Source organism: Urocampus carinirostris, chromosome 20, assembly GCF_059441175.1.
Source record: "Urocampus carinirostris isolate Australia breed hairy pipefish chromosome 20, RoL_Ucar_1.0, whole genome shotgun sequence".
Classification (NCBI taxonomy): Eukaryota; Metazoa; Chordata; class Actinopteri; order Syngnathiformes; family Syngnathidae; genus Urocampus; species Urocampus carinirostris.
Genome location: NC_142368.1, coordinates 19,955,196 through 19,968,927, shown reverse-complemented (window position 1 = coordinate 19,968,927; position 13,732 = coordinate 19,955,196). Strand labels below are relative to the sequence as shown.

The 13,732-nt window shown below is 40.9% G+C and overlaps 1 protein-coding gene across 1 annotated transcript in view; it reads left to right on the top strand.

Annotated features, from left to right (window-relative positions):
- The window catches only part of LOC148346507 (uncharacterized), a 42,117-nt gene that overhangs the window by 14,537 nt on the left and 13,848 nt on the right, over nucleotides 1–13,732 (top strand). The window contains exons 42-97 of the mRNA XM_088325653.1: nucleotides 42–185; nucleotides 935–1,102; nucleotides 1,206–1,235; nucleotides 1,328–1,471; nucleotides 1,577–1,744; nucleotides 1,848–1,877; nucleotides 1,970–2,113; nucleotides 2,863–3,030; nucleotides 3,134–3,163; nucleotides 3,256–3,399; nucleotides 3,505–3,672; nucleotides 3,776–3,805; nucleotides 3,898–4,041; nucleotides 4,147–4,314; nucleotides 4,540–4,683; nucleotides 4,791–4,958; nucleotides 5,062–5,091; nucleotides 5,184–5,327; nucleotides 5,433–5,600; nucleotides 5,704–5,733; nucleotides 5,826–5,969; nucleotides 6,075–6,242; nucleotides 6,468–6,611; nucleotides 6,719–6,886; nucleotides 6,990–7,019; nucleotides 7,112–7,255; nucleotides 7,361–7,528; nucleotides 7,632–7,661; nucleotides 7,754–7,897; nucleotides 8,005–8,172; nucleotides 8,275–8,304; nucleotides 8,393–8,536; nucleotides 8,644–8,811; nucleotides 8,915–8,944; nucleotides 9,034–9,177; nucleotides 9,285–9,452; nucleotides 9,555–9,584; nucleotides 9,673–9,816; nucleotides 9,924–10,091; nucleotides 10,195–10,224; nucleotides 10,314–10,457; nucleotides 10,565–10,732; nucleotides 10,835–10,864; nucleotides 10,953–11,096; nucleotides 11,204–11,371; nucleotides 11,475–11,504; nucleotides 11,594–11,737; nucleotides 11,845–12,012; nucleotides 12,115–12,144; nucleotides 12,233–12,376; nucleotides 12,484–12,651; nucleotides 12,755–12,784; nucleotides 12,874–13,017; nucleotides 13,125–13,292; nucleotides 13,395–13,424; nucleotides 13,513–13,656. Coding sequence (XP_088181779.1) covers nucleotides 42–185; nucleotides 935–1,102; nucleotides 1,206–1,235; nucleotides 1,328–1,471; nucleotides 1,577–1,744; nucleotides 1,848–1,877; nucleotides 1,970–2,113; nucleotides 2,863–3,030; nucleotides 3,134–3,163; nucleotides 3,256–3,399; nucleotides 3,505–3,672; nucleotides 3,776–3,805; nucleotides 3,898–4,041; nucleotides 4,147–4,314; nucleotides 4,540–4,683; nucleotides 4,791–4,958; nucleotides 5,062–5,091; nucleotides 5,184–5,327; nucleotides 5,433–5,600; nucleotides 5,704–5,733; nucleotides 5,826–5,969; nucleotides 6,075–6,242; nucleotides 6,468–6,611; nucleotides 6,719–6,886; nucleotides 6,990–7,019; nucleotides 7,112–7,255; nucleotides 7,361–7,528; nucleotides 7,632–7,661; nucleotides 7,754–7,897; nucleotides 8,005–8,172; nucleotides 8,275–8,304; nucleotides 8,393–8,536; nucleotides 8,644–8,811; nucleotides 8,915–8,944; nucleotides 9,034–9,177; nucleotides 9,285–9,452; nucleotides 9,555–9,584; nucleotides 9,673–9,816; nucleotides 9,924–10,091; nucleotides 10,195–10,224; nucleotides 10,314–10,457; nucleotides 10,565–10,732; nucleotides 10,835–10,864; nucleotides 10,953–11,096; nucleotides 11,204–11,371; nucleotides 11,475–11,504; nucleotides 11,594–11,737; nucleotides 11,845–12,012; nucleotides 12,115–12,144; nucleotides 12,233–12,376; nucleotides 12,484–12,651; nucleotides 12,755–12,784; nucleotides 12,874–13,017; nucleotides 13,125–13,292; nucleotides 13,395–13,424; nucleotides 13,513–13,656 — 6,582 coding nt within the window. The remainder of the gene's footprint in view (nucleotides 1–41; nucleotides 186–934; nucleotides 1,103–1,205; nucleotides 1,236–1,327; nucleotides 1,472–1,576; nucleotides 1,745–1,847; nucleotides 1,878–1,969; nucleotides 2,114–2,862; nucleotides 3,031–3,133; nucleotides 3,164–3,255; nucleotides 3,400–3,504; nucleotides 3,673–3,775; nucleotides 3,806–3,897; nucleotides 4,042–4,146; nucleotides 4,315–4,539; nucleotides 4,684–4,790; nucleotides 4,959–5,061; nucleotides 5,092–5,183; nucleotides 5,328–5,432; nucleotides 5,601–5,703; nucleotides 5,734–5,825; nucleotides 5,970–6,074; nucleotides 6,243–6,467; nucleotides 6,612–6,718; nucleotides 6,887–6,989; nucleotides 7,020–7,111; nucleotides 7,256–7,360; nucleotides 7,529–7,631; nucleotides 7,662–7,753; nucleotides 7,898–8,004; nucleotides 8,173–8,274; nucleotides 8,305–8,392; nucleotides 8,537–8,643; nucleotides 8,812–8,914; nucleotides 8,945–9,033; nucleotides 9,178–9,284; nucleotides 9,453–9,554; nucleotides 9,585–9,672; nucleotides 9,817–9,923; nucleotides 10,092–10,194; nucleotides 10,225–10,313; nucleotides 10,458–10,564; nucleotides 10,733–10,834; nucleotides 10,865–10,952; nucleotides 11,097–11,203; nucleotides 11,372–11,474; nucleotides 11,505–11,593; nucleotides 11,738–11,844; nucleotides 12,013–12,114; nucleotides 12,145–12,232; nucleotides 12,377–12,483; nucleotides 12,652–12,754; nucleotides 12,785–12,873; nucleotides 13,018–13,124; nucleotides 13,293–13,394; nucleotides 13,425–13,512; nucleotides 13,657–13,732) is intronic.

The window sequence follows — 13,732 nt, the reverse complement described above, 5'->3', positions numbered from 1 at the left end:
TAACATGTTTTCCTGGTTCTTGTGATTCTCCTCTGCTTCAGTTGAAATTGTCCTAGTGGTGGACACGCCTACAAAAGCTGACCCGGCACAGATTGTCACTCTACTGAGGGATGCTGCCGATAATGTTTTCCTACCATTGGAGATTGACGATGATTTAACGCTGACGAGTTGGAACACCACCACAAGTGAGAATTTCTCAATTGATTGATCTTCTGGGCAAAAAGTTCTTTGTCATTTAACTTCAGATCATTACATGTTACTAATAGTACATTGAACAAATATTATTTTAGCTTGTCCTGTTAACTCCTCGGGTGGACCAGAGTGTCAGTGTGAAGACTCTTTTGCTTTGCCCTGTGACATCTGTGACACGTACGGTGCATGCAGCAATGACAGAGCATTGAACTGTGACTGCATCCATGGAATTCCTCAATCCGGAGAGTTTTGTCGGCCAATCTCAAGTAAGTGCAGCTCCTGAAGAGGAACAGAGTGGATGGATTGCACATCATGAGGACTTGGGATTCCCCGTTTGTAAACTGTTTTTGTCTTTTGTTTTGGTCCCAGCAATTGACTCATGTTCATCACAGTTACAAGGTAGTGTTCAAAATTTATTGAGTGGGGGAATTTATTGGAGTGGCATTGGCGTGATATTTTTTCCTGTTTCTTGTGATTCTCCCCTGCTTCAGTCGAAATTGTCCTAGTGGTGGACACGCCAACAAAAACTGATCCATCACAGATTGTTACTCTATTGAGAGATGCTGTCAATAATGTTTCCCTACCTTTAATGATAGAAGATGATTTGGCGCTGAAAAGGTTGAATACAACAACAGGTCAGATTTTTAATTGTTTCATCTTCTTGGAAAAGGGACCTTGGTGTACTGTATCTTTAGATCATTACACATGTTACTAATGTTAAGTTGGACAAATATGGTTTTAGCTTGTCCAATTAACTCCACGGGTGGACCAGAGTGTCAGTGTGAAGACTCTTTTGCTTGGCCCTGTGACATCTGTGACACGTACGGTCCATGCAGCAAAGACAAAACATTGAACTGTGACTGCATCCATGGAATTCCTCAATCCGAACAGTTTTGTAGGCCAATCTCAAGTAAGTTCAGCTCCTGAAGAGGAATAGAGTGGATGGATTGCAACTCATGAGGACCTGGAATTCCCCGTTTGTAAACTGTTTTTGTCTTTCGTTTTGGTTCCAGCAATTGACTCATGTCGACCACAGATACAAGGTACTGTTTGAAATTTATTGAGTGGGGGAATATAGTCGAGTGGACTTGGCGTAACATGTTTTCCTGGTTCTTGTGATTCTCCTCTGCTTCAGTTGGAATTGTCCTAGTGGTGGACACGCCTACAAAAGCTGACCCGGCACAGATTGTCACCCTACTGAGGGATGCTGCCGATAATGTTTTCCTACCATTGGAGATTGACGATGATTTAACGCTGACGAGTTGGAACACCACCACAAGTGAGAATTTCTCAATTGTTTGATCTTCTGGGCAAAAAGTTATTTGTCATTTAACTTCAGATCATTACATGTTACTAATAGTACATTGAACAAATATTATTTTAGCTTGTCCTGTTAACTCCTCGGGTGGACCAGAATGTCAATGTGAAGACACTTTTGCTTGGCCCTGTGACATCTGTGACACGTACGGTGCATGCAGCAATGACAGAGCATTGAACTGTGACTGCATCCATGGAATTCCTCAATCCGGAGAGTTTTGTATGCCAATCTCAAGTAAGTTCAGCTCCTGAAGAGGAATAGAGTGGATGGATTGCACATCATGAGGACCTGGAATTCCCCGTTTGTAAACTGTTTTTGTCTTTCGTTTTGGTTCCAGCAATTGACTCATGTCGACCACAGATACAAGGTACTGTTTGAAATTTATTGAGTGGGGGAATATAGTCGAGTGGACTTGGCATAACATGTTTTCCTGGTTCTTGTGATTCTCCTCTGCTTCAGTTGAAATTGTCCTAGTGGTGGACACGCCTACAAAAGCTGACCCGGCACAGATTGTCACTCTACTGAGGGATGCTACCGATAATGTTTTCCTACCATTGGAGATTGACGATGATTTAACGCTGACGAGTTGGAACACCACCACAAGTGAGAATTTCTCAATTGTTTGATCTTCTGGGCAAAAAGTTCTTTGTCATTTAACTTCAGATCATTACATGTTACTAATAGTACATTGAACAAATATTATTTTAGCTTGTCCTGTTAACTCCTCGGGTGGACCAGAGTGTCAGTGTGAAGACTCTTTTGCTTTGCCCTGTGACATCTGTGACACGTACGGTGCATGCAGCAATGACAGAGCATTGAACTGTGACTGCATCCATGGAATTCCTCAATCCGGAGAGTTTTGTCGGCCAATCGCAAGTAAGTGCAGCTCCTGAAGAGGAACAGAGTGGATGGATTGCACATCATGAGGACTTGGGATTCCCCGTTTGTAAACTGTTTTTGTCTTTTGTTTTGGTCCCAGCAATTGACTCATGTTCATCACAGTTACAAGGTAGTGTTCAAAATTTATTGAGTGGGGGAATTTATTGGAGTGGCATTGGCGTGATATTTTTTCCTGTTTCTTGTGATTCTCCCCTGCTTCAGTCGAAATTGTCCTAGTGGTGGACACGCCAACAAAAACTGATCCATCACAGATTGTTACTCTATTGAGAGATGCTGTCAATAATGTTTCCCTACCTTTAATGATAGAAGATGATTTGGCGCTGAAAAGGTTGAATACAACAACAGGTCAGATTTTTAATTGTTTCATCTTCTTGGAAAAGGGACCTTGGTGTACTGTATCTTTAGATCATTACACATGTTACTAATGTTAAGTTGGACAAATATGGTTTTAGCTTGTCCAATTAACTCCACGGGTGGACCAGAGTGTCAGTGTGAAGACTCTTTTGCTTGGCCCTGTGACATCTGTGACACGTACGGTCCATGCAGCAAAGACAAAACATTGAACTGTGACTGCATCCATGGAATTCCTCAATCCGAACAGTTTTGTAGGCCAATCTCAAGTAAGTTCAGCTCCTGAAGAGGAATAGAGTGGATGGATTGCAACTCATGAGGACCTGGAATTCCCCGTTTGTAAACTGTTTTTGTCTTTCGTTTTGGTTCCAGCAATTGACTCATGTCGACCACAGATACAAGGTACTGTTTGAAATTTATTGAGTGGGGGAATATAGTCGAGTGGACTTGGCGTAACATGTTTTCCTGGTTCTTGTGATTCTCCTCTGCTTCAGTTGGAATTGTCCTAGTGGTGGACACGCCTACAAAAGCTGACCCGGCACAGATTGTCACCCTACTGAGGGATGCTGCCGATAATGTTTTCCTACCATTGGAGATTGACGATGATTTAACGCTGACGAGTTGGAACACCACCACAAGTGAGAATTTCTCAATTGTTTGATCTTCTGGGCAAAAAGTTCTTTGTCATTTAACTTCAGATCATTACATGTTACTAATAGTACATTGAACAAATATTATTTTAGCTTGTCCTGTTAACTCCTCGGGTGGACCAGAATGTCAATGTGAAGACACTTTTGCTTGGCCCTGTGACATCTGTGACACGTACGGTGCATGCAGCAATGACAGAGCATTGAACTGTGACTGCATCCATGGAATTCCTCAATCCGGAGAGTTTTGTATGCCAATCTCAAGTAAGTTCAGCTCCTGAAGAGGAATAGAGTGGATGGATTGCACATCATGAGGACCTGGAATTCCCCGTTTGTAAACTGTTTTTGTCTTTCGTTTTGGTTCCAGCAATTGACTCATGTCGACCACAGATACAAGGTACTGTTTGAAATTTATTGAGTGGGGGAATATAGTCGAGTGGACTTGGCATAACATGTTTTCCTGGTTCTTGTGATTCTCCTCTGCTTCAGTTGAAATTGTCCTAGTGGTGGACACGCCTACAAAAGCTGACCCGGCACAGATTGTCACTCTACTGAGGGATGCTGCCGATAATGTTTTCCTACCATTGGAGATTGACGATGATTTAACGCTGACGAGTTGGAACACCACCACAAGTGAGAATTTCTCAATTGATTGATCTTCTGGGCAAAAAGTTCTTTGTCATTTAACTTCAGATCATTACATGTTACTAATAGTACATTGAACAAATATTATTTTAGCTTGTCCTGTTAACTCCTCGGGTGGACCAGAGTGTCAGTGTGAAGACTCTTTTGCTTTGCCCTGTGACATCTGTGACACGTACGGTGCATGCAGCAATGACAGAGCATTGAACTGTGACTGCATCCATGGAATTCCTCAATTCGGAGAGTTTTGTCGGCCAATCTCAAGTAAGTGCAGCTCCTGAAGAGGAACAGAGTGGATGGATTGCACATCATGAGGACTTGGGATTCCCCGTTTGTAAACTGTTTTTGTCTTTTGTTTTGGTCCCAGCAATTGACTCATGTTCATCACAGTTACAAGGTAGTGTTCAAAATTTATTGAGTGGGGGAATTTATTGGAGTGGCATTGGCGTGATATTTTTTCCTGTTTCTTGTGATTCTCCCCTGCTTCAGTCGAAATTGTCCTAGTGGTGGACACGCCAACAAAAACTGATCCATCACAGATTGTTACTCTATTGAGAGATGCTGTCAATAATGTTTCCCTACCTTTAATGATAGAAGATGATTTGGCGCTGAAAAGGTTGAATACAACAACAGGTCAGATTTTTAATTGTTTCATCTTCTTGGAAAAGGGACCTTGGTGTACTGTATCTTTAGATCATTACACATGTTACTAATGTTAAGTTGGACAAATATGGTTTTAGCTTGTCCAATTAACTCCACGGGTGGACCAGAGTGTCAGTGTGAAGACTCTTTTGCTTGGCCCTGTGACATCTGTGACACGTACGGTCCATGCAGCAAAGACAAAACATTGAACTGTGACTGCATCAATGGAATTCCTCAATCCGAACAGTTTTGTAGGCCAATCTCAAGTAAGTTCAGCTCCTGAAGAGGAATAGAGTGGATGGATTGCAACTCATGAGGACCTGGAATTCCCCGTTTGTAAACTGTTTTTGTCTTTCGTTTTGGTTCCAGCAATTGACTCATGTCGACCACAGATACAAGGTACTGTTTGAAATGTATTGAGTGGGGGAATATAGTCGAGTGGACTTGGCGTAACATGTTTTCCTGGTTCTTGTGATTCTCCTCTGCTTCAGTTGGAATTGTCCTAGTGGTGGACACGCCTACAAAAGCTGACCCGGCACAGATTGTCACCCTACTGAGGGATGCTGCCGATAATGTTTTCCTACCATTGGAGATTGACGATGATTTAACGCTGACGAGTTGGAACACCACCACAAGTGAGAATTTCTCAATTGTTTGATCTTCTGGGCAAAAAGTTATTTGTCATTTAACTTCAGATCATTACATGTTACAAATAGTACATTGAACAAATATTATTTTAGCTTGTCCTGTTAACTCCTCGGGTGGACCAGAATGTCAATGTGAAGACACTTTTGCTTGGCCCTGTGACATCTGTGACAAGTACGGTGCATGCAGCAATGACAGAGCATTGAACTGTGACTGCATCCATGGAATTCCTCAATCCGGAGAGTTTTGTAGGCCAATCTCAAGTAAGTTCAGCTCCTGAAGAGGAATAGAGTGGATGGATTGCACATCATGAGGACCTGGAATTCCCCGTTTGTAAACTGTTTTTGTCTTTCGTTTTGGTTCCAGCAATTGACTCATGTCGACCACAGATACAAGGTACTGTTTGAAATTTATTGAGTGGGGGAATATAGTCGAGTGGACTTGGCATAACATGTTTTCCTGGTTCTTGTGATTCTCCTCTGCTTCAGTTGAAATTGTCCTAGTGGTGGACACGCCTACAAAAGCTGACCCGGCACAGATTGTCACTCTACTGAGGGATGCTACCGATAATGTTTTCCTACCATTGGAGATTGACGATGATTTAACGCTGACGAGTTGGAACACCACCACAAGTGAGAATTTCTCAATTGTTTGATCTTCTGGGCAAAAAGTTCTTTGTCATTTAACTTCAGATCATTACATGTTACTAATAGTACATTGAACAAATATTATTTTAGCTTGTCCTGTTAACTCCTCGGGTGGACCAGAGTGTCAGTGTGAAGACTCTTTTGCTTTGCCCTGTGACATCTGTGACACGTACGGTGCATGCAGCAATGACAGAGCATTGAACTGTGACTGCATCCATGGAATTCCTCAATCCGGAGAGTTTTGTCGGCCAATCTCAAGTAAGTGCAGCTCCTGAAGAGGAACAGAGTGGATGGATTGCACATCATGCGGACTTGGGATTCCCCGTTTGTAAACTGTTTTTGTCTTTTGTTTTGGTCCCAGCAATTGACTCATGTTCATCACAGTTACAAGGTAGTGTTCAAAATTTATTGAGTGGGGGAATTTATTGGAGTGGCATTGGCGTGATATTTTTTCCTGTTTCTTGTGATTCTCCCCTGCTTCAGTCGAAATTGTCCTAGTGGTGGACACGCCAACAAAAACTGATCCATCACAGATTGTTACTCTATTGAGAGATGCTGTCAATAATGTTTCCCTACCTTTAATGATAGAAGATGATTTGGCGCTGAAAAGTTTGAATACAACAACAGGTCAGAGATTTTTAATTGTTTCATCTTTTTGGAAAAGGGACCTTGGTACTGTATCTTCAGATCATTACACATGTTACTAATGTTAAGTTGGACAAATATGGTTTTAGCTTGTCCAATTAATTCCACGGGTGGACCAGAGTGTCAGTGTGAAGACTCTTTTGCTTGGCCCTGTGACATCTGTGACACGTACGGTCCATGCAGCAAAGACAGAACATTGAACTGTGACTGCATCCATGGAATTCCTCAATCTGAACAGTTTTGTAGGCCAATCTCAAGTAAGTTCAGCTCCTGAAGAGGAATAGAGTGGATGGATTGCACATCATGAGGACCTGGAATTCCCCGTTTGTAAACTGTTTTTGTCTTTCGTTTTGGTTCCAGCAATTGACTCATGTCGACCACAGATACGAGGTACTGTTTGAAATTTATTGAGTGGGGGAATATAGTCGAGTGGACTGGGCGTAACATGTTTTCCTGGTTCTTGTGATTCTCCTCTGCTTCAGTTGGAATTGTCCTAGTGGTGGACACGCCTACAAAAGCTGATCCGGCACAGATTGTTACTCTACTGAGGAATGCTGTCGATAATGTTTTCCTACCATTGGAGATTGACGATGATTTAACGCTGACGAGTTGGAACACCACCACAAGTGAGAATTTCTCAATTGTTTGATCTTCTGGGCAAAAAGTTCTTTGTCATTTAACTTCAGATCATTACATGTTACTAATAGTACATTGAACAAATATTATTTTAGCTTGTCCTGTTAACTCCTCGGGTGGACCAGAATGTCAATGTGAAGACACTTTTGCTTGGCCCTGTGACATCTGTGACACGTACGGTGCATGCAGCAATGACAGAGCATTGAACTGTGACTGCATCCATGGAATTCCTCAATCCGGAGAGTTTTGTAGGCCAATCTCAAGTAAGTGCAGCTCCTGAAGAGGAACCGAGTGGATGGATTGCACATCATGAGGACTTGGGATTCCCTGTTTGTAAACTGTTTTTGTCTTTTATTTTGGTTCCAGAAATTGACTCATGTTCATCACAGTTACAAGGTAGTGTTCTAAATTTATTGAGTGGGGGAATTTATTGGAGTGGCATTGGCGTAATATTTTTTCCTGTTTCTTGTGATTCTCCCCTGCTTCAGTCGAAATTGTCCTAGTGGTGGACACGCCAACAAAAACGGATCCATCACAGATTGTTACTCTATTGAGAGATGCTGTCAATAATTTTTCCCTACCTTTAATGATAGAAGATGATTTGGCGCTGAAAAGTTTGAATACAACAACAGGTCAGAGATTTTTAATTGTTTCATCTTTTTGGAAAAGGGACCTTGGTACTGTATCTTCAGATCATTATACATGTTACCAATGTTAAGTTGGACAAATATGGTTTTAGCTTGTCCTGTTAACTCCACGGGTGGACCAGAGTGTCAGTGTGAAGACTCTTTTGCTTTGCCCTGTGACATCTGTGACACGTACGGTGCATGCAGCAATGACAGAACATTGAACTGTGACTGCATCCATGGAATTCCTCAATCTGGAAAGTTTTGTAGGCCAATCTCAAGTAAGTGCAGCTCCTGAAAAGGTATTTATTCGATGGATTTCATATTTAAGGACTTGGAATTCCACGTTTGTAAACTGTTTTTGTCTTTTGTTTTGCTTCCAGCAATTGACTCATGTCCACCAGAGATACAAGGTAGTGTTTGAAATGAAATAAGTGGATGATTTTTTTTTAAATGGACTTGAAGTAAAATATTTCTCTCTATTGTGATTCTCTGCTTCAGTGGAAATTGTCTTGGTAGTGGACACGCCAACAAAATCTGATACATCACAGATTGTTACTCTACTGAGGGATGCTGTCGATAATGTTTCCCTACCATTCGTGATAGAAGAGGAATTAACGCTGACTAGTTGGAACACGACCACAGGTCAGAGATTTTTAATCGTTTCATCTTCTGGGCAAAATGTCCTTTGCTCCTTATCTTCAGATCATTAAACATGTTACTTATCATGAGTTGGACAAATATCGTTTTAGCTTGTCCTGTTAACTCCACGGGTGGACCAGAGTGTCAGTGTGAAGACTCTTTTGCTTTGCCCTGTGACATCTGTGACACGTACGGTGCATGCAACAATGACAGAACATTGAACTGTGACTGCATCCATGGAATTCCTCAATCTGGAAAGTTTTGTAGGCCAATCTCAAGTAGGTGCAGCTCCTAAAGAGGAATGTAACGGATGGATTGCATATCATGAAGACCTGGAATTCCCCGTTTGTAAACTGTTTTTGTCTTTTGTTTGGGTTCCAGCAATTGACTCATGTCCACCAGAGATACAAGGTAGTGTTTGAAATTAAATAAATGGAGGATATTTTTTTTAAATGGACTTGAAGTAAAATATTTCTGTCTATTGTGATTATCTGCTTCAGTGGAAATTGTCTTGGTAGTGGACACGCCAACAAAATCTGATACATCACAGATTGTTACTCTACTGAGGGATGCTGTCGATAATGTTTCCCTACCATTAGTGATAGAAGAGGAATTAACGCTGACTAGTTGGAACACGACCACAGGTTGGAGATTTTTAATCGTTTCATCTTCTGGGCAAAAGGTCCTTTGCTCCTTATCTTCAGATCATTAAACATGTTACTTATAATGAGTTGGACAAATATCGTTTTAGCTTGTCCTGTTAACTCCACGGGTGGACCAGAGTGTCAGTGTGAAGACTCTTTTGCTTTGCCCTGTGACATCTGTGACACGTACGGTGCATGCAGCAATGACAAAACATTGAACTGTGACTGCATCCATGGAATTCCTCAATCTGGAAAGTTTTGTAGGCCAATCTCAAGTAAGTGCAGCTCCTGAAAATGTATTTATTCTATGGATTTCATATTTAAGGACTTGGAATTCCACGTTTCTAAACTGTTTTTGTCTTTTGTTTTGCTTCCAGCAATTGACTCATGTCCACCAGAGATACAAGGTAGTGTTTGAAATGAAATAAGTGGATGATTTTTTTTTAAATGGACTTGAAGTAAAATATTTCTGTCTATTGTGATTCTCTGCTTCAGTGGAAATTGTCTTGGTAGTGGACACGCCAACAAAATCTGATCCATCACAGATTGTTACTCTACTGAGGGATGCTGTCGATAATGTTTCCCTACCATTCGTGATAGAAGAGGAATTAACGCTGACTAGTTGGAACACGACCACAGGTCAGAGATTTTTAATCGTTTCATCTTCTGGGCAAAATGTCCTTTGCTCCTTATCTTCAGATCATTAAACATGTTACTTATCATGAGTTGGACAAATATCGTTTTAGCTTGTCCTGTTAACTCCACGGGTGGACCAGAGTGTCAGTGTGAAGACTCTTTTGCTTTGCCCTGTGACATCTGTGACACGTACGGTGCATGCAACAATGACAGAACATTGAACTGTGACTGCATCCATGGAATTCCTCAATCTGGAAAGTTTTGTAGGCCAATCTCAAGTAGGTGCAGCTCCTAAAGAGGAATGTAACGGATGGATTGCATATCATGAAGACCTGGAATTCCCCGTTTGTAAACTGTTTTTGTCTTTTGTTTGGGTTCCAGCAATTGACTCATGTCCACCAGAGATACAAGGTAGTGTTTGAAATTAAATAAATGGAGGATATTTTTTTTAAATGGACTTGAAGTAAAATATTTCTGTCTATTGTGATTATCTGCTTCAGTGGAAATTGTCTTGGTAGTGGACACGCCAACAAAATCTGATACATCACAGATTGTTACTCTACTGAGGGATGCTGTCGATAATGTTTCCCTACCATTAGTGATAGAAGAGGAATTAACGCTGACTAGTTGGAACACGACCACAGGTTGGAGATTTTTAATCGTTTCATCTTCTGGGCAAAAGGTCCTTTGCTCCTTATCTTCAGATCATTAAACATGTTACTTATAATGAGTTGGACAAATATCGTTTTAGCTTGTCCTGTTAACTCCACGGGTGGACCAGAGTGTCAGTGTGAAGACTCTTTTGCTTTGCCCTGTGACATCTGTGACACGTACGGTGCATGCAGCAATGACAGAACATTGAACTGTGACTGCATCCATGGAATTCCTCAATCTGGAAAGTTTTGTAGGCCAATCTCAAGTAGGTGCAGCTCCTGAAAATGTATTTATTCTATGGATTTCATATTTAAGGACTTGGAATTCCACGTTTCTAAACTGTTTTTGTCTTTTGTTTTGCTTCCAGCAATTGACTCATGTCCACCAGAGATACAAGGTAGTGTTTGAAATGAAATAAGTGGAGGATTTTTTTTTAAATGGACTTGAAGTAAAATATTTCTGTCTATTGTGATTCTCTGCTTCAGTGGAAATTGTCTTGGTAGTGGACACGCCAACAAAATCTGATCCATCACAGATTGTTACTCTACTGAGGGATGCTATCGATAATGTTTCCCTACCATTCGTGATAGAAGAGGAATTAACGCTGACTAGTTGGAACACGACCACAGGTCAGAGATTTTTAATCGTTTCATCTTCTGGGCAAAAGGTCCTTTGCTCCTTATCTTCAGATCATTAAACATGTTACTTATAATGAGTTGGACAAATATCGTTTTAGCTTGTCCTGTTAACTCCACGGGTGGACCAGAGTGTCAGTGTGAAGACTCTTTTGCTTTGCCCTGTGACATCTGTGACACGTACGGTGCATGCAGCAATGACAGAACATTAAACTGTGACTGCATCCATGGAATTCCTCAATCTGGAAAGTTTTGTAGGCCAATCTCAAGTAGGTGCAGCTCCTAAAGAGGAATGTAACGGATGGATTGCATATCATGAAGACCTGGAATTCCCCGTTTGTAAACTGTTTTTGTCTTTTGTTTGGGTTCCAGCAATTGACTCATGTCCACCAGAGATACAAGGTAGTGTTTGAAATTAAATAAGTGGAGGATATTTTTTTTAAATGGACTTGAAGTAAAATATTTCTGTCTATTGTGATTATCTGCTTCAGTGGAAATTGTCTTGGTAGTGGACACGCCAACAAAATCTGATACATCACAGATTGTTACTCTACTGAGGGATGCTGTCGATAATGTTTCCCTACCATTAGTGATAGAAGAGGAATTAACGCTGACTAGTTGGAACACGACCACAGGTCAGAGATTTTTAATCGTTTCATCTTCTGGGCAAAAGGTCCTTTGCTCCTTATCTTCAGATCATTAAACATGTTACTTATAATGAGTTGGACAAATATCGTTTTAGCTTGTCCTGTTAACTCCACGGGTGGACCAGAGTGTCAGTGTGAAGACTCTTTTGCTTTGCCCTGTGATATCTGTGACACGTACGGTGCATGCAGCAATGACAAAACATTGAACTGTGACTGCATCCATGGAATTCCTCAATCTGGAAAGTTTTGTAGGCCAATCTCAAGTAAGTGCAGCTCCTGAAAAGGTATTTATTCGATGGATTTCATATTTAAGGACTTGGAATTCCACGTTTGTAAACTGTTTTTGTCTTTTATTTTGCTTCCAGCAATTGACTCATGTCCACCAGAGATACAAGGTAGTGTTTGAAATGAAATAAGTGGAGGATTTTTTTTTAAATGGACTTGAAGTAAAATATTTCTCTCTATTGTGATTCTCTGCTTCAGTGGAAATTGTCTTGGTAGTGGACACGCCAACAAAATCTGATACATCACAGATTGTTACTCTACTGAGGGATGCTGTCGATAATGTTTCCCTACCATTCGTGATAGAAGAGGAATTAACGCTGACTAGTTGGAACACGACCACAGGTCAGAGATTTTTAATCGTTTCATCTTCTGGGCAAAAGGTCCTTTGCTCCTTATCTTCAGATCATTAAACATGTTACTTATCATGAGTTGGACAAATATCGTTTTAGCTTGTCCTGTTAACTCCATGGGTGGACCAGAGTGTCAGTGTGAAGACTCTTTTGCTTTGCCCTGTGACATCTGTGACACGTACGGTGCATGCAACAATGACAGAACATTGAACTGTGACTGCATCCATGGAATTCCTCAATCTGGAAAGTTTTGTAGGCCAATCTCAAGTAGGTGCAGCTCCTAAAGAGGAATGTAACGGATGGATTGCATATCATGAAGACCTGGAATTCCCCGTTTGTAAACTGTTTTTGTCTTTTGTTTGGGTTCCAGCAATTGACTCATGTCCACCAGAGATACAAGGTAGTGTTTGAAATTAAATAAATGGAGGATATTTTTTTTAAATGGACTTGAAGTAAAATATTTCTGTCTATTGTGATTATCTGCTTCAGTGGAAATTGTCTTGGTAGTGGACACGCCAACAAAATCTGATACATCACAGATTGTTACTCTACTGAGGGATGCTGTCGATAATGTTTCCCTACCATTAGTGATAGAAGAGGAATTAACGCTGACTAGTTGGAACACGACCACAGGTCAGAGATTTTTAATCGTTTCATCTTCTGGGCAAAAGGTCCTTTGCTCCTTATCTTCAGATCATTAAACATGTTACTTATAATGAGTTGGACAAATATCGTTTTAGCTTGTCCTGTTAACTCCACGGGTGGACCAGAGTGTCAGTGTGAAGACTCTTTTGCTTTGCCCTGTGACATCTGTGACACGTACGGTGCATGCAGCAATGACAAAACATTGAACTGTGACTGCATCCATGGAATTCCTCAATCTGGAAAGTTTTGTAGGCCAATCTCAAGTAAGTGCAGCTCCTGAAAAGGTATTTATTCGATGGATTTCATATTTAAGGACTTGGAATTCCACGTTTGTAAACTGTTTTTGTCTTTTGTTTTGCTTCCAGCAATTGACTCATGTCCACCAGAGATACAAGGTAGTGTTTGAAATGAAATAAGTGGAGGATTTTTTTTTAAATGGACTTGAAGTAAAATATTTCTCTCTATTGTGATTCTCTGCTTCAGTGGAAATTGTCTTGGTAGTGGACACGCCAACAAAATCTGATACATCACAGATTGTTACTCTACTGAGGGATGCTGTCGATAATGTTTCCCTACCATTCGTGATAGAAGAGGAATTAACGCTGACTAGTTGGAACACGACCACAGGTCAGAGATTTTTAATCGTTTCATCTTCTGGGCAAAAGGTCCTTTGCTCCTTATCTTCAGATCATTAAACATGTTA